The sequence below is a fragment of the Leucoraja erinacea genome, chromosome 36, assembly GCF_028641065.1.
Source record: "Leucoraja erinacea ecotype New England chromosome 36, Leri_hhj_1, whole genome shotgun sequence".
In the NCBI taxonomy this organism is placed as follows: Eukaryota; Metazoa; Chordata; class Chondrichthyes; order Rajiformes; family Rajidae; genus Leucoraja; species Leucoraja erinaceus.
The window spans coordinates 7,423,229-7,441,072 of record NC_073412.1 but is presented as its reverse complement, the minus strand read 5'-3'; the positions used below and the strand labels follow the sequence as shown (position 1 = coordinate 7,441,072).

At 46.3% G+C, this 17,844-nt stretch overlaps 1 protein-coding gene across 1 annotated transcript in view; it reads left to right on the top strand.

The window, feature by feature from the left end:
* The first annotated feature begins 12,012 nt into the window (after positions 1–12,012).
* LOC129713606 (stereocilin-like) overlaps positions 12,013–17,844 on the top strand; it is a 51,850-nt gene continuing 46,018 nt past the window's right edge. Inside the window, exons 1-5 of the mRNA XM_055662795.1 lie at positions 12,013–12,025; positions 12,243–12,350; positions 13,480–13,814; positions 13,949–14,534; positions 15,986–16,010. Coding sequence (XP_055518770.1) covers positions 12,013–12,025; positions 12,243–12,350; positions 13,480–13,814; positions 13,949–14,534; positions 15,986–16,010 — 1,067 coding nt within the window. The remainder of the gene's footprint in view (positions 12,026–12,242; positions 12,351–13,479; positions 13,815–13,948; positions 14,535–15,985; positions 16,011–17,844) is intronic.

The following is a 17,844-nucleotide window of genomic DNA, read 5'->3' as shown; positions in this document are numbered from 1 at the left end:
ACATCCAGTGAATTGGCCTCCACTGCCTTCTGTGGCAGAGAATTCCACAGATTCACAACTCTCTGGGTGAAGAAGTTTTTCCTCATCTCACTCTTAAATGGCCTACCCCTTATTCTTAAACCTGTGACCCCTGGTTCTGGTTCCCCCAACTTTGGGAACATTTTTCCTGCATCCAGCCTGTCTAATCCTTTAAGAATTTTATATGTTTCTATAAGACTTCTCGTCTTTATAAATTCCAGTGAATACAAGCCCATTCGACCCATTCTTAGCAGTCCTGCCATCCCAGGAATTAACCTGGTGAACCTACGCTGCACTCCCTCAATAGCAATAATGTCCTTCCTCGAATTAGGAGAACAAAATTGCACACGATACTACAGGTGCGATCTGTCATCAGGACCTCCTTGCTCCTAAACTCAAATACTCTCGCAATGAAGGCCAACATGCCATTTGCTTTCTTCCCTGCCTGCTGTACCTGCATCTTACTTTCAGTGACTGATGTACAAGCACACCCAGGTCTCGTTGCACCTCCCCTTTTCCTAATCTGACACCATTCAGATAATCTGACTCCCTGTTCTTGCCACCAAAGTGGATGATCACACATTTATTCTCATACGGCATCTGCCCACTCACCCATCCTATCCAAGTCATCCCGCAGCTTCATAGCATCATCATCGCAGCTCTCACTGCCACCCAGCTTTGTGTCATCTGCAAGCTTGGAGATGTCGCATTTAATTCCTTCATCTAAATTGTTCATATATATTGTAAATAACTGGAATCCCAGCACCGAGCCTTGCGGCTCTCCACTAGTCACTGCCTGCCATTCTGAAAAGGACCCGTTAATTCCTACTCTTTGCTTCCTGTCTGCCAACCAGTTCTCTATCCATGTCAATACCCTACCCCCAATACAATGTGCTGTAATCTATTCCTGATCAATACAACAAACTTAATTGGAAAATTGCTGTAAAAGCAATGATCTAACCTAATAAACAATCAATTAGCTTGGATCATAATCGCTAGTTCATTGAACTACTGCAGATGGCCTGACAATAAACCAGGAACTGAGTGGGCCTTTGAAGGAAGGGTGTTATAAATATTTCCACTTTGTTATCCAACCTGGCTGCTTTCCGAGTGCTTTCAGAATTCCAAGTTAAATTGCTCTAACTTTGGAGAGAGTCCAAAATTATTTGCAGCTCCACCACAAAATACATTTTAATATCTAAGGCTTATTTAGATGGTGCTCATTTTATTGAAAGTGGAACTGTAGCTGGTCATAATTTGATTGTAAGAAAATTGGAAACTTAATTTAGTATCGACCTAAGTTTTAACAGATATATGATTATTTCTTTATTGATCTTAAAGTTGAATTTTAGATTAGATTAGATTAGATTAGTTTATTGTCATTCAGACCTTTCGGTCTGAACGAAATTCTGTTTCCCTGCAGTCATACATATAATTTAAAAAATGACAAAAACACACAATCAACACAAATTTAACATCCACCACAGTGAGTTCACCAAACACCTCCTCACTGTGGTGGAAGGCAAAATCTTAAAGTCTCTGGCTCTTCCCTCTTTGTTCTCCTCTCTACGCCGAGGCGACGGTTCAAACTCTGCGGGTGGTCGCTGCCTCACCACAGCTCAGAGGCCGAGTCAGGTCTCTGCTGCCGCTGCCTCCGCCACAGCTCAGAGGCAGAGTCAGGTCTCCGCTACCGCCGTCTCCGCCACGGCCTCGGGGCCGAGTCAGGTCGCCGCTGCTGCCTGTATACAATTTTAAGTATACAATTACTTTTTCTGCCGTGATGTTTTATACTTTATGAGAATCAAACTTTGAATTGTAATGTGATTCTTGGGTAGTTGACAGCTTGTCCATGGATCATTGTGCAATGACATCTGATCTGCATATTGGTGGAAAGAGCACTTGTCATGTTCCGTTTTCCTCTTTGAGATGTAATTCAAAACTATTAAGGCTATCCAGCTACAGTGTAACAAGTGAATTTGGCATGGTATTGAGAACCGTGCAGCAAGATGACACAAGCCCTGCATTATTGACATGGGACATGTACCACCCCGGACTACCTACCTGTCCCATCTGTGGAAGAATCTAATTCGTACCTAGTTGCCTGCATCAACTTGTAATTCATAAACCCAGCATGCAAGCATGGTGCACCTTTGCCACAGAAGTTCTACTTTGCAATTGAATTCCCTTGTACTGCAATTACTTTTCCTCACCTCAGTCTGAAGAAGGGTTTCGGCCCGAAACGTTGCCTATTTCCTTCGCTCCATAGATGCTGCTGCACCCGCTGAGTTTCTCCAGCTTTTCTGTGTAACCTTCGATTCTCCAGCATCTGCAGTTCCCTCTTTAACACTTTTCCTCACCTGTTGTACTGAACCAAGTTCAAGTGAGTTTATTGCCATGTGTCCCTGATAGGACAATGAAATTCTTGCTTTGCTTCGGCACACAGAACATAGTAGGCATTGACTACAAAACAGATCAATCCGTACTGCCAAGGACTTTGCTTTATGCTAAAAGCCCATTCTCCCCCACAAGATTTCTCGGTGACATATCAGTGTGAAGGGGGGAATTCTAGAGAAATTGAACAAGTGATGGCCATTGTGTGACATTATACATCATTTGTACCCACGGCCCTGTTGTCAGCAGCAGAGCAAGGTTGAATTGTGTCCAATTCTATAGAGTGTTTCGTTTAGAGATATAAGCATGGAAAGGCCCTTTCGGCCCACTGGGTCAGCACCAACCAGCGATCCCTGTCCTACACCCACTAGGAACAATTTTTACATTTACCAAGCCAATTGACCTACAAACCTGTACGTCTTTGGAGTGTGGGAGGAAACCCACGCAGGTCACGGGGAGAATGTACAAACTCCGTACAGACAGCACCCGTAGTCGGGATGGAACACGGGTCTCCGGCGCTGCATTCGCTGTGAGGCAGCAACTCTACCACTGTGCCACCATGACTGCCTGTAAGAGTCCCTCTTGCTAACGCACAATGCCACCTCCTTGCAACTTTTGGCCATCTTCCTAAATATTGTTTATGTCCCTGTCTCTGTCATCATCACCTGGCCGTTTCTATTTACAAGTCATGGGACAGTTGACTCGTCCAACTTGCCATGAAAACGGGGACTCAAATTCTTTAGACTTTGTAACCTTAATCATGATAGCATTATTTTGCATATGACTCTGCCTGTTTCTCATCCCACATTTAAATCCTTGCCAACAACACAAGCAAATGCCCCAGAAGTACATTGGTGTGGTCTTGCCTGGGAGAATCCTCTTGTACAAGTCGCACCTTCCCCAGAAATTGGTGCAGATGTTTCAGAAATCTAATCCTTCCCACATTTGTTGGTTTATCTGCGATGCATGCCTACAAGGTTAATTCCCGGGATGGCTGGACTGTCATATGCTGAGAGAATGGAGCAGCTGGGCTTGAACACTCTGGAGTTTAGAAGGATGAGAGGATATCTCATTGAAACATAGAAGATTGTTAAGGGTTTGGTTACGCTAGAGGCAGGAAACATGTTCCCGATGTTGGGGGAGTCCAGAACCAGGGGCCACAGTTTAAGAATAAGGAGTAAGCCATTTAGAACGGAGACGGGGAAACACTTTTTCTCAGAGAGTGGTGAGTCTGTGGAATTCTCTGCCTCAGAGGGAGGTGGAGACAGGTTCTCTGAATGCTTTCAAGAGAGAGCTAGATAGGGCTCTTAAAGATAGCAGAGTCAGGGGATATGGGGAGAAGGCAGGATCGTGGTACTGATTGGGGTTGATTAGCCATGATCACATTGAATGGCGGTGCTGGCTCGAAGAGCCGAATGGCCTAGCCCTGTACCTATTGTTTATTGTCTATTCATCTGATCAATTCTCCTAATCTTGCACCTTTTATTACATGGCATAGGAAGTCGTCCTAAAATTACTGTAAGGAGGAGCTGTTTTCTAATTTCCCCTCATGATTCTTAATTTCATGCTGCAGAACCCCATTCTTTTGCTATTTTTTACAATTAGAGCAGATAGTACGTGTAATAACTCCAGGATAAGCACTCTGATGTGTAACATGACCACTGGATATTCACCATCCTCTTCAGAAAGTCTTGCAGCTGTTCGAAGATATATTTGACTTGCCCTGTACTGTACACAGACAATGACAATTAAAATTGAATCTGAATCTGACACGACCTTGGAGTATCATTCTCCCTAAGAAGCGCTACCCTTTAATGCCTTGCACTACACCTCTTTTCCCCCCTCCCTTTGTGCAGTAGAGCCATAGGTCTGAAGACGGGTCTCGGCCTGAAACGTCACCCATTCTCTTCAAGAGATGCTGCCTGTCCCGCTGAGTTACTCCAGCTTTTTATGTCCCTCTTCGTACCAAGACAAGGAATTTCTTTAGCCAGAGGGTGCTGAATCTGCAGAATTCATCGTCACAGACTGATGTGGAGGACAAGCCATTCTGCTCCTATGACTTATGATGAACTTTGCTCTTGTTGCTTAATGCTAAAAGGCCTTTAAGGGCCTGTCGCACTTTCACGACCTAATTCACGACCTCTGCTGTGTTTGCCCTGACTCGTACTCGCAGCGTGGTCGTAGGTAGGTCGTAGCAGGCCATGATGCTAGCCGTAGGTACTCGTGGCATCAAGTAGGTCGGGGCGTTTTTCTAGCATGATGAAAAATGTCCACGAGTAAAAAAGGTCGTGAATTTGGTCATGAAAGTGGCACAGGCCCTTTACCTTGGCAAGAGAGTTCAGTAACATATCAGTTTGAGAGGGAAATTGACCACGGGATTTGTGCGCAAGCTGCCTTTGCTCATCCAATGTTCTACCTGTGGAACCAAGACACCTGGTATAACCACCTTGCTAAATCTGCCATCCACAATAGTTGCAGCAAATGCACACTATCCTAAAGCACCAGCTCGCCAACTTTCTCAAAGATAGTTAAACATGAATAATACATCCTGACATTACATATGGCACCCCATATCCCAAATCTTAAAAATATATATATTTTGAAAGATGCAGCATGGAATCAGGTCCTTTGGCCCACTGGGTCTGCGATGACTGTCGATCTCCTCCTGTTCGCACTAGATCTATGGTATCCCACTCTCTATACACTTGGGGCAAGGAGTCCTGGGGTCCTTTGCCGAAGGCTGCCAGCGCTGCATCTCTGCCTGCGGACTTTGGGAGCCGCGGACTCCGGTAGGAGGTGGCCGATTCGGATGTCCAGGCCGCTGAGGAGGTCCCCTAGCCCCGATGTCGGACTTACATCACCCCGGCGAGCGAGCCTGAACATCGTGCCGCCCGTAGCGGCGACTGCGGACGGCCAGACCACGGCTGAACATTGGGGAACATTGGAGGAAGACTGACTTTGGTGCCTTCCCTCACAGTGGGAAACTTTGATTCTGCTGTGTGGGGATGTTTTATATTGAATTCTATCAACTCTATGTTGCGTTCTTTATTTTGACTATGATGATTACATTTCACTGTGCCAACTGGCGCATGTGACCAATAAATGTATCTTGTATCTTGTATTTTCAGAGAGCCAATTAACCCAATAATCCGCACGTCTTTAGGATGTGGTGGGGAACTGAAAAGGTACGCAGTCACAAAGGACGTGCAAACTCCACACAGACTACACCCAAGGTCGGATTCAATCCAATCAACCTTTATTGTCATCTTGCAAGCAACAGTTGTACAGTGCAAAATGAAAAGACCTTTAATTTCCCAGTGAATAGCGGAGCATCGCACATGAAATTTAAAACATTCCACACATAATAACACTAAAAACAATCCAGTCCCTGATGGAACAGTATAAATAGTTAAAAGCAGGTAAAACACAATGTTAAAATACAATAAACCAATCATAAAAATGTCCAGTGCCAGTTATTAAAGTGTCCGTGCCAGCCACAGAATCAAGTGACTGTGAGTACAGAGTGACTGTTTAGCAGCCTCACAGCCTGTGGTAGGAAGCTGTTTAGCAGTCTTGTAGTACGTTCAATCCTGGCTGCTTGGTGCTGTGAAGCATAGTTCTACCAGTCGTGCCAATGTGCTGTCCTCAGCAGGTCAGGTAACCCCTTGTGAAAGAACAAGCATAGCACTATTGATAAAGTTTGTTCCCTAAGTAATAAAGCCTTGTTATGTCATCGAGTTATCTGATAATGTACAATTGTTTTTGGCTTCGCAGATTGTTAATTTGCCAACATTCACTTTTAAAATAAGTCGCCATGGCAAGCGAGCCACTTTCATCGAACTGGCTAATGAATCAAATAGGTTTTTGGTTTCTCCTCTGTCCCCGCTTTTGTGGATCGACTGGTTTCTGCTGCATTATTTATGCAGTAATAAGTACATTGCATTGTACCCGAACCGTGCAATGATGATGGAATGGAGTTAGGAGCTTTCTTGCCGTGTTCTCGGATTGCAAACCCAATTTAATGATTAAATGCAGGATCTGAATGAGTGCCTATTTTGCAATGGACTGGCTGCACTGATTAATTTGTCCCTGCCTAATGAATCTCTAGGTATCTGGCTCCGAACTTTCAATTTCAGTTTGTTTAATTACCCTGATTGATGCCGGAGGATTGCACTTGGATAGCTGGGGTGTACAGAAAGCTAGCTAGCTAGCCAGCGAGCGAGAACTGAGTGTGTACAGGTTAGAAGCTTCTAAATCATTTAGTGTGCCTGTGTGTTGTTGTCTTTGTTTCCGATGTACTTGAGAGTTGGAGGAGAGGGGAAAGTAGATGTTTGAGGGGCCGGACACAGCAACAGTTAGGGATGGCAAGGGCATGATTGAATTCTGATTGTAAGTATTGCTACAGTGAAATAAGGGAGAGATAAGACTTTGCCTTCCATCACAGTGACATGTGAGGAGGAGATTCGCTGTGATGGATGTGAGGAGATTCGCTGTGATGGATGTTTGTGTAAATTGTGTTGTGTCTTGGTTGTTTGACTGCAGAAACCAAATTTCGTTTGAATCTCAATGAGGTTCAAATGACAACAAATAAATTGTTTTTTTGTGTTGTAACTGTGGCCTCCTGGCTTTGCTGGTAAACTGACACGTGTGTGGGATGTTTTGAATTTTAATCCCGCTTTCTATCAGGTCAGAATATTTCGGAGTTTGGGCTTCAAGTCGTTGCTGAGACGACACTTAGACCACGGGAAGATCAGCGAGGAGGTTGACTGGACTTTGGTTCCTGCCCTTGCTGTGGGGAACTTTGGTGCCACTGTGGGGATGTTTGTGTCATGGACTTTTGTGTTTTGTGTGGGGTTTTTTAATCTGTATGACTGTAAGGAAAATAGCATTTTGTTGTCTCTAGACAATGACAATAAATTGAATCCAATCCAATATCATTGTTTAAGAAGGAACTACAGATGCTGGAAAATCGAAAGGTAGACAACAAATGCTGGAGAAACTCAGCGGGCGAGGCAGCATCTATGGAGCGAAGGAAATAGGCAACGTTTCGGGCAGGCCCGAAACGTTGCCTATTTCCTTCGCTCCATAGATGCTGCCTCACCCGCTGAGTTTCTCCAGCATTTGTCGTCTACCTTAGAATATCATGTGCAGTTCTGGTGGCATGGCCCAGTTGTAGGAAGGACGTGATTAAGCTGGAGAGGGTGCAAACAGATTCACAAGGGTGTTACATGGACTGGAGGCTTTGACTTCATAAGGAGAAGCTGGGTAGATTGGGGCTTTATTCCCCAGTGTAGGAGGCTGAGGGGTGACCTTAGAGAGGTGCGCAAAATCACGAGTGGCCAGAGCAACAGTGAATGATCACTGCCTTTCATCCACAGCATGGTAGAGTCTTAAACTAAAGGCTAGAGATTGAGAGGGGAAGGATTTAATAGGAACCTGAGGGGCAACATTTTTACCCAGAGAGTGATGGGTAGTATAGACACTAGACAATAGGTGCAGGAGTAGGCCATTTGGCTTTTCGAGCCAGCACCGCCATTCAATGTGATCATGGCTGATCATCCCCAATCAGTACCCCGTTCCTGCCTCCTCCCCCATATCCCCTGACTCCGCTATTTTTAAGAGCCCTATCCAGCTCTCTCTTGAAAGAGATATGGAACAAGCTGTCGGAGGAAGTGGATAAAATAACATTTACAAGATATTTGGGCATGTTCACGGATGGGATAGAGGGACATGTGCCAGACACGGGCAAATGGGGCTAGCTAGGGTGGGCAACTTGGTCGGCACAGATGAGTTGGGCCGAAGGGCCTGCTTCCATACTGTGCAGCTCTTTGACTATATTCAGGTTGAGGCCAATGGTACAGTCATCGAGAGCTACTTCCATGTTTAATGATGGAATACACTTGAGGGGCTGAATGGTCTACATGCTCTACTAAAGGTGTCATATAACGATGCCATGAGAACACTGCTAAGGAAACCTGGATGGTGTAGTCTTAGTAACATGCTTGTGGCAGCAGGAGTCGGTACTTTAGAAGTTATCCTAAGAAATCATATGTATCAATTCATTTGCAGCATAAATGACTCTAAAAATGAAATGATGGTGGCCTTGTCAAACATAAGGGTTAGCACTACACGCTACGAATCCCAGTTGTGGAGATACTGGTATCGTTGTCTCATTGTAGGTCACTGATCATTCTTTTATTCTGGATTTTAATTCATGTATTGTGTTTTTTTAAATATATAATTTATGATGTTTTTATAAGTGATATACTAAGATTTTAGAAACATAGAAACTAGGTGCAGGAGTAGGCCATTCGGCCCTTCGAGCCTGCACCGCCATTCAATATGATCATGGCTGATCATCCAACTCAGCATCCCGTACCTTTTATAAGTGATATACTAAGATTTTAGAAACATAGAAACTAGGTGCAGGAGTAGGCCATTCGGCCCTTCGAGCCTGCACCGCCATTCAATATGATCATGGCTGATCATCCAACTCAGTAGGCCATTCCCGTACCTGCCTTCTCTCCATACCCTCTGATCCCCTTATCATATGTACTTTATGGTATTTTTAAATATGCAATGCATTTTTATGTAATGTTGCCCCTTGTCTTGACCTTGAGTCCGAAATAAATTTATTATTATTATTATTATTATTATATGGTCTTCTGATTCCTATCCATGAAAAAGCTACCAATGTATTGTTCCTTGCGACCCATTACAAAATGTCCTTGCTAATCTTTGTCTTGGGGCAGTTAGAACTTGCAGGTTCTAATCCGTTATACACCTTGCCAGGAATTTCATTGACATTCAACAAGAACAAAAGGAACTTGGCTATGCAGCGACTCTCCGTTAAATCCACTCTTGTAAAACTTCCAACAGCCACCCTAAAGCGGATGCAACATGTAGTAAGATAAAAAGGTAAAACAATTAAACTTTTAAATCTTGATTAGAATAATTATAAATAAGTAATTGCACCCCAGGATGTTTGTGGAAATCTGACCCTACAATCTGTGGTGGATGGAAACTTGTCTTAAAGAAGCTGTGGTCTGTGGTCAGAGTCGGAGCGAGTTAGTGTCTGTCACACTGAGAGGGTTTCATTCCAATGAAGTTCACAGATCCTGCTCAATGTCACCAGGTAATGCTAGAAGATGAATTCTCCCTTGTCTATCTACGTTTATTACTGAGCTTCTGACTATTTAGTAGAATGGAAGTCATGATAAAATCATGAGAGGAATAGACGCACAGAGTCTCTTGCCCAGAGTCTGGGAATCGAGAAGCAGAGGACTTAAGGAGCTTTAAATTGAAGTGGGAAAAATTTAGTAGGAATCTGAAGGGTAACTTTTTCCACACAGAGGGAGGGTGGTGGGCATATGGAACAAGCTGCCAGAGGAGGTAGTTGAGGGAGCGACTATTGCAACATTTAATAAATAATTAGATAGGTACGTGGCTAGGACAGGGTTAGATGGATATGGGCCAAACTCAGGCAGGTGGGATTAACGTTCGTACACAAAATTGCTGGAGAAACTCAGCGGGTGCAGCAGCTTCTATGGGATTAACGTTGATGGGGCAAGTTGGTTAACATGGGCAAGTTGGTAGAAGGGCCTGCTTCCACGCTGTATGACTATGTCTCTAAAACGATTAAGAGATGAGGAGTGAGCAAAGTGTTTGCTGAATTGAAGGTAGGTGAGTTAAAGCTATGAGCAGCAGTGTCAGTAATAAGCATGCATGAGCTTGCTGCTAACTTCAAATCGTCTGACTGATGGCAGACGCTGCAATTGCAATCCAAAACTGCTATTGCAGCCTCTGTTAGAGAGTCTTGTTTTGACATTATTTATTGCTCTCGACAGATTTAAAAATAAAATTCTATGCAGTTTTCAAGAATGGTTTTGAAAACTTGGTCCTCCACTCGGGTTCGAAAGAGGATGCAGAGGAGACTCACCAGAATGTTCCCTGGGGCTGTGGGCTTGAGCTATGGGGGGGTGGAGGGGGGGTTGATATTAGAGCCTTGCCCTCGTCAATCTTGTGTCCACACTCATGTTCACGGGTTCTTGGAGTAGAATTCGGCCATTCAGCCCATTCAGATTCAATTTTAATTGTCATTGTCAGTGTACAGTACAGAGACAACGAAATGCATTTAACATCTCCCTGGAAGAGCGACATAGCAAATGATTTGAATAAATAATAATAAGTGTCCGGGGGGGGGGGGGTGGTGATTGGCAGTCACCGAGGTACGTTGTTGAGTAGAGTGACAGCCGCCGGAAAGAAGCTGTTCCTCGACCTGCTGGTCCGGCAACGGAGAGACCTGTAGCGCCTCCCGGATGGTAGGAGGGTAAACAGTCCGTGGTTGGGGTGAGAGCAGTCCTTGGCGATGCTGAGCGCCCTCCGCAGGCAGCGCTTGCTTTGGACAGACTCAATGGAGGGGAGCGAGGAACCGGTGATGCGTTGGGCAATGTTCACCACCCTCTGCAATGCCTTCCGGTCGGAGACAGAGCAGTTGCCATACCTTACTGTGATGCAGTTGGTAAGGATGCTCTCGATGGTGCAGCGGTAGAAGTTCACCAGGATCTGAGGAGACAGATGGACCTTCTTCAGTCTGAGGAGATCTGTCTCCTCAGATGGACCATCAAGTCTACTCTGCCATTCAATCATGGCTGATCTATCTCTCCCTCTCAACCCCATTCATCTGCCTTCTCCCCATATCCTTTGACACCCTTCCTAATCAAGCATCTTTCAATCTCTACCTTTATCCATTGACTTGGCCTCCACATTCCTTCTGTGGCAACGGACTCCCCAAATTCACCACCTTCTGACGAAAGAAATTCCTCCTTGTGCAAAGGTGCGTGCTTTTATTCTGAGGCTTTGGCCTCTGGTCCTAGACTCTCCCACTAGTGGAAACATCCTCTCCACATCCACTCTATCGCAGGCCTCTCACTCCTCAATAACTTCCTCCATAACTCCAAGGCACAACATTCATGCAAAGTTAAAGAGCAAACGCCATATCAAGTGGGAATCTTGGAGCTGAGGACCAGGCTTGTTGAAGGCACGGCTGAACAGGCTGAAGTTGTTCCATTTATCGATGACCAAGAGGCTAGAATTGGAGACGTGGCAGAGAATGGAGGGCAGGAGGGGTTATGGAGGGCCTTGGTGCTGGGGTCAGGTTGAGGGGAGTAATGGAGTGAGAGCACCCCAAATAGACAATAGGTGCAGGAGTAGGCCATTCGGCCCTTCAAGCCAGCACCACCATTCAATGTGATCATGGCTGATCGTCCCCAATCAGTACCCCGTTCCTGCCTTCTCCCCATGTCCCCTGACTCGGCTATTTTTAAGAGCCCTATCTAGCTCTCTCTTGAAAGCATCCAGAGAACCTGCCTCCACCTCCCTCTGAGGCAGAGAATTCCACAGACTCACCACTCTCTGTGAGATAATGTGTTTTCCTCGTCTCTGTTCTAAATGGCTGTACTCTAAATGGCCCCTTACTCTGGCCCCTGGTTTTTTCTTCACACAGAGAGTGGTGAATCTCTGGAACTCTGTGTGCCACAGAGGGTAGTTGAGGCCAGTTCATTGCTACTCCCCCGTTAGATGTGGCCCCTAAGGGGATCCGTTATGGAGAGATCAGGTACGGGTACGAGTTGGATGATCAGGGGCCGGTGCAGGCTCGAAGGGCCGAATGGCCTACTCCTGCACCTAATTTCTATGTTTTTTATTGACTCCCCCCGACATTCCTAATTCCGTTAAGATATCAAATGTGCGAGCAAGGGGCCTGGTCCGCATTGCATCTGTGATGGAGTAGAACGTGCTCATGTTCAGTATGTCTCCGATTGTACCTCTGACAGGATCGCAAGGAATGCGAGTCGTGCTGGTGCTGAGAGGACACTTGCGTTCCCGAGACCTGAAGGCCGCCATCTCCCAGAGGCACGAGCTTGCGTTGCTCAGCGGCAATGGTACTTCCTTCCCGGCTTGCGCTGACCCTCATTCTGCTGGTGACCTCCCATAGCGCTGGTAAGAGAAACTTCACCTATTCCATGTCCTCCACAGATGCTGCCTGGCCCACTGAGTTACTCCAGCATGTGCTTTATCATAAACCACATACGGATTAAGTGTGGGTAGATAAGAGATGCACTCATAGTGCTGGAATAACTCAGCGTGGTCAGCCAGCTCTTTGTCAAATTCAGAGTGGCTAGAGAGTTTAGTGTTTCCTTTATAGTCATTCAAACTTTTAGTTTGAACCTAAATTGCTTACCTTGCAGTAATGACAGAAAATAAAGTAATGCCCCCGTCCCACTTAGGAAGCCTGAACGGAAACCTCTGGAGACTTTGCGCCCCGCCCAAGGTTTTCCGTGCGGTTCCCGGAGGTTGCAGGTGGTTGCCGGAGGTTGCGGGTAGTGGAAGCAGGTGGGGAGACTGACAAAAACCTCCGGGAACCGCACGGAAACCTTGGGTGGGTGGGGGTGGGGGGGGGGGGGGGGGGGGGGGGGGCAAAGTCTCCAGAGGTTTCCGTTCAGGTTTCCTAAGTGGGACAGGGGCATAACAGAACACACAATGAACACAGTGTTTAAGAAGGAACTGCAGATGCTGGTAAATCGAAGGCACACAAAAAAGCTGGGGAAACTCAGCGGGTGCAGCAGCATCTATGGAGCGAAGGAAATAGGCAACGTTTCGGGCCGAAACCCTTCGGGTTTCGACCCGAAACGTTACCTATTTCCTTTGGGGTTCGTCCCGAAACGTTGCCTATTTCCTTCGCTCCATAGATGCTGCTGCACCCGCTGAGTTTCTCCAGCTTTTTTGTGTACACACAATGAACACAGTTCTCCCTCTGCGTTGAGGCGATCCAGGCTTTCGATGCTGCCCTCCCCCCACCCCGCCGGGTGATGGTAAGTCCCGCGGCTGAATCCAAGCTCCGCGAACGGGCTGGTTCAAACTCCGCGGCCCGGGGGGGCGGACGAAGCTACCACCCTCTAGAGGGTTGAAAATGAGATTAGCACTGAAACAGGCCAATAATGTCCACCACAAGGATAGGCCCGGCCCTTGACTTTGTTATAAATCCTCAATGTTGATCCCTTGATTTTCCAGATAATGGGATTAAGGAATATGTGGAACTGCTGAAGGATGTTGCACGCTTGTTGGGAGAAGGAGACGCCGGTCAAATCCCGACCCATGCAAGATCGGGTCCCAAAGATTCCAAAAGGATCCAGTCTCTGATCTCCAGTTTGATGGGAGGACTGAGAACTTTGGGCAACCTACCTCAACAGAATGTGGCCTCTTTCCTGACCAGACATGCAATGGACAGCAAACGCTTCTCTGCATTTCTCTACAACATCTCCCTGTATTTGCAGAGCAGCAACCCCCAGGATCCCGCTGCTGAAAGCTTCCCTTTGGACCCTCTGGATTCTGAAGAGGTGGAGAATGTACCTCCGCCCAGGGCCACTCTGGAGCTGATGGACCTCTTTGTTTCGCTGAGGGCCAGCAGAAGCCTGGACAGTCTTGTCGAACGTCTGCAGAGTGGATCTTGGACCGCCAGCTGCTCGCTTGGGCTTTCCAGAAGGAGAACTGGGAGGTGCTGGTTGGGTTGGTTGAAACTTTCTCCCAGGCTTTGCTCAGTGGGACGTTGGCACAGGCCGAAGCCAGCATTCGGGAGTTGGTGTGTTCCTTAACGGGACACGGAGATTGCAGCATTCACGTGGATTGGCTTGAACATCTGGGCAAGTTGCTTGATTGGAAAAACTGGAAGTCAGTGGTCAACTGGCAGCCCAACGGTCCACCTCCCAGAAGTGAGAGATTCCGACCTTGGATTGATCTCCAAGAGCCCGGGAGCGACGGGGAGGCTGCAAACGCAGTGGGGAATGGGAACGCCGCTCAGAGTCTTCTGCAGATTCTTTCCAAGCCCAGTGGCAGGAGAGGAGGCTCGGAGGTGACGGCAGCGGTGAACCGTCCCCGAACCACCGTGGGCGAGGACGCCTGGTGGGCCGGGCTGCAGGAGCTGAGGCAGAACATTTTACGCAAGGTCGGGACCTCCGTCTACGCCAACTTCAAGAGGAAGGTATCGCGGATGACGGGCTCTCTGGTAAATGAGGCCTCCTCTGTTCTTGGAATTCCTCGATCCGATCAAAATGGGAAGTGTTCGGCAGGTAAGTAGGAATTACAATTGAGGAGGTTCATCTGTAACTGGGGCCATCTCCAATTGTCCTGAGTACACTTTCCCAGTGAAACAATGTTCTAACCTCTGCAATAAAGGGCATGCTCTTTTAAAAGACCCTCGGATCATTGATAGAAATACACAAAGTGCGGGCGTAACTCAGCATGTCAAGCAGCATCAATAGACAATAGGTGCAGGAGTAGGCCATTCGGCCCTTCGAGCCAGCACCGCCATTCAATGTGATCATGGTTGATCATCCACAATCAGTACCCCGTTCCTGCCTTCTCCCCATATCCCCTGACTCCGCTATTTTTAAGAGCCCTATCTAGCTCTCTCTTGAAAGCATCCAGAGAACCTGCCTCCACCGCCCTCTGAGGCAGAGAATTCCAGACTCACAACTCTCTGCGAGAAAAAGTGTCTCCTCGTCTCTGTTCTAAATGGCTTACTCCTTATTCTTGAACTGTGTGTGGCCCCTGGTTCTGGACTCCCCCAACATCGGGAACATGTTTCCTGCCTCTAGCGTGTCCAAACCCTTAACAGTCTTATACGTTTCAATAAGATCCCCTCTCATCCTTCTAAACTCCAGACTGTACAAGCCCAGCTGCTCCATTCTCTCAGCATATGACCGTGTGCTGACTATCAGTGGAGGTTGTGGACAGGTCGAGACCCTTGTTCAGCCCACAGATGCTGCCCAACCCACGGAGTCACTCCAGCACTTTGGTGTTTTTTTAAATGAGTAAATCAGCGTTTGTAAATGCTTGTCCATCATTTCTGTAAATCAAAATTATAAAAATATTGTAAATCGGTAAATGGTACTTCAATTGTTGCATGCACCTAGGTACAGTGACATTATTTTTTTGCATACAGTTCAATAATAATCTTGCAATGCATTAGGCTCAGTCATATTTAAGTCCAAGAGTACGAGATCGAAGATTATATTGAACCAGTGCATGAGTCGCCATTATTCTGGCACTATTTTATATCCTTCAAGTTCAGAGTTGTTAATAATGTCAGTCTGCAGTTCCTTGTGTCTCTTTCCAACCCATAACACCTCATTTCTGTCATCCATCAGGTAAACCTTGACTCTGTAGTCCCATGGACTCTGATGTCCCCTGTCCCACTTAGGAAACCTGAACGGAAACCTCTGGAGACTTTGACCCCCCCCCCACCCAAGGTTTCCGTGCGGTTCCTGGAGGTTTTTGTCAGTCTCCCTCCCTGCTTCCACTACCTGCAACCTCCGGGAACTGCTCGGAAACCTTGGGTGGGGCGCAAAGTCTCCATAGGTTTCCGATCAGGTTTCCTAAGTGGGACAGGGGCATTTTAGCCTGATCCTCGTGTATCGACTTCCAATTTTCAATTAACAGCCGAACTCATGAATGTTTAAAATCTCATGCATCCTAGTGTCGGTCATCTTTTAATTTTAACGTTTCTTCTCTCTTGCAGGCAATTTAAGGCAACTCCTTTTGTGGTGAGTTGGTTATCAGCTGTTTATTGCAATTAGCCTTATTTCCTCATAATTCCATAAATAATGCTCCCATCAAAATGTTGTGTCCCGATGTGATATCTGAAGGATTCCGTCTCCTAAAACATTCAAACAGCAACAGTAGTAACAATGAACCATCTCCAGTACGAATAACGAGCCTGTCCTACTTACTCGACTTTTTTTCGGCGATTATTTTTTTCCCTTCTAATATTTAAATACTTATTCTGTTCTATTCTGTTCTGTAGTTTTTTTGCACAATCTGCAGACATTGCCACTTTCATTTAACTGCACATCTTAGAAGATTGAGGGGGGAATCTTATAGAAACTTACAAAATTCTTAAGGGGTTGGACAGGCTAGATGCAGGAAGATTATTCCTGATGTTGGGGAAGTCCAGAACTAGGGGTCACAGTTTAAGTATAAGAGGGAAGTCTTTTAGGACCGAGATGAGAAAATCATTTTTCACACAGGGAGTGGTGAATCTGTGGAATTCTCTGCCGCAGAAGGTAGTTGAGGCCACAGTTCATTGTCTATATTTAAGAGGGAGTTAGATGTGGCCCTTGTGGCTAAAGGGATCAGGGGGTATGGAGAGAAGGCAGGGATGGGATACCGAGTTGGATGATCAGCCATGATTATATTGAATGGCGGTGCAGGCTCGAAGGGCCGAATGGCCTACTCCTGCACCTATTTTAGATGTTTCTATGTGTATGTGACAAATAGACTTGACTTGACCCGTCAGAGTCGCAGCAGGTCAATGTCGAAATTCCAGCGGCAACCAGAAAAAGATACAACACTTTGGGCGACTACTCACGGCCAAACAGGCGTCACCTAGCGACATCGGAGTAGACGCCCAACCAGTTTCTTCCCCACAGGCCATTAGGACTGTAAACTCCTATCTCTCCAGGGACTAACTTTACTGTGTTTAAGAAGGAACTGCAGATGCTGGAAAATCGAAGGTACACAAAAAAAGTTGGAGAAACTCAGCGGGTGCAGCAGTATCTATGGAGCGAAGGAAATAGGCAACGTTTCGGGCCGAAACCCTTCGGGTTTCGACCCGAAACGTTACCTATTTCCTTTGGGGTTCGTCCCGAAATGTTGCCTATTTCCTTCGCTTCATAGATGCTGCTGCACCCGCTGAGTTTCTCCAGCTTTTTTGTGTACCCACTAACTATACTGTACCATTTTCGCTGTTGTGTGGTGTCTTTTTAAAACTGCTTTTTTTTTTCCTTTTTCTTTCCTCCCGGAAATATGTGAATATGTGATTCTGTTCCATTCTTTTTGTAGTTTGTTTGTTTTTTTTTGCACAATTCACCAGCATTGCCACTTTCCATTTTCACTACACATCTCGTTCACCAGACTGATTCCTGGGATGTCAGGACTGTCTTGTGAAGAAAGACTGGATAGACTTGGTTTATACTCTCTAGAATTTAAGAGATTGAGAGGGAATCTTATAGAAACTTACAAAATTCTTAAGGGTTGGACAGGCTAGATGCAGGAAGATTGCTCCCGATGTTGGGGAAGTCCAGGACAAGGGGTCACAGCTTAAGGATAAGGGGGAAATCCTTTAAAACCGAGATGAGAAGAACTTTTTTCACACACAGAGAGTGGTGAATCTCTGGAACTCTCTGCCGCAGAGGGTAGTCGAGGCCACAGTTCATTGGCTATATTTAAGAGGGAGTTAGATGTGGCCCTTGTGGCTAAAGGGATCAGAGGGTATGGAGAGAAGGCAGGTACAGGATACTGAGTTGGATGATCAGCCATGATCATATTGAATGGCGGTGCAGGCTCGAAGGGCCGAATGGCCTACTCCTGCACCTAATT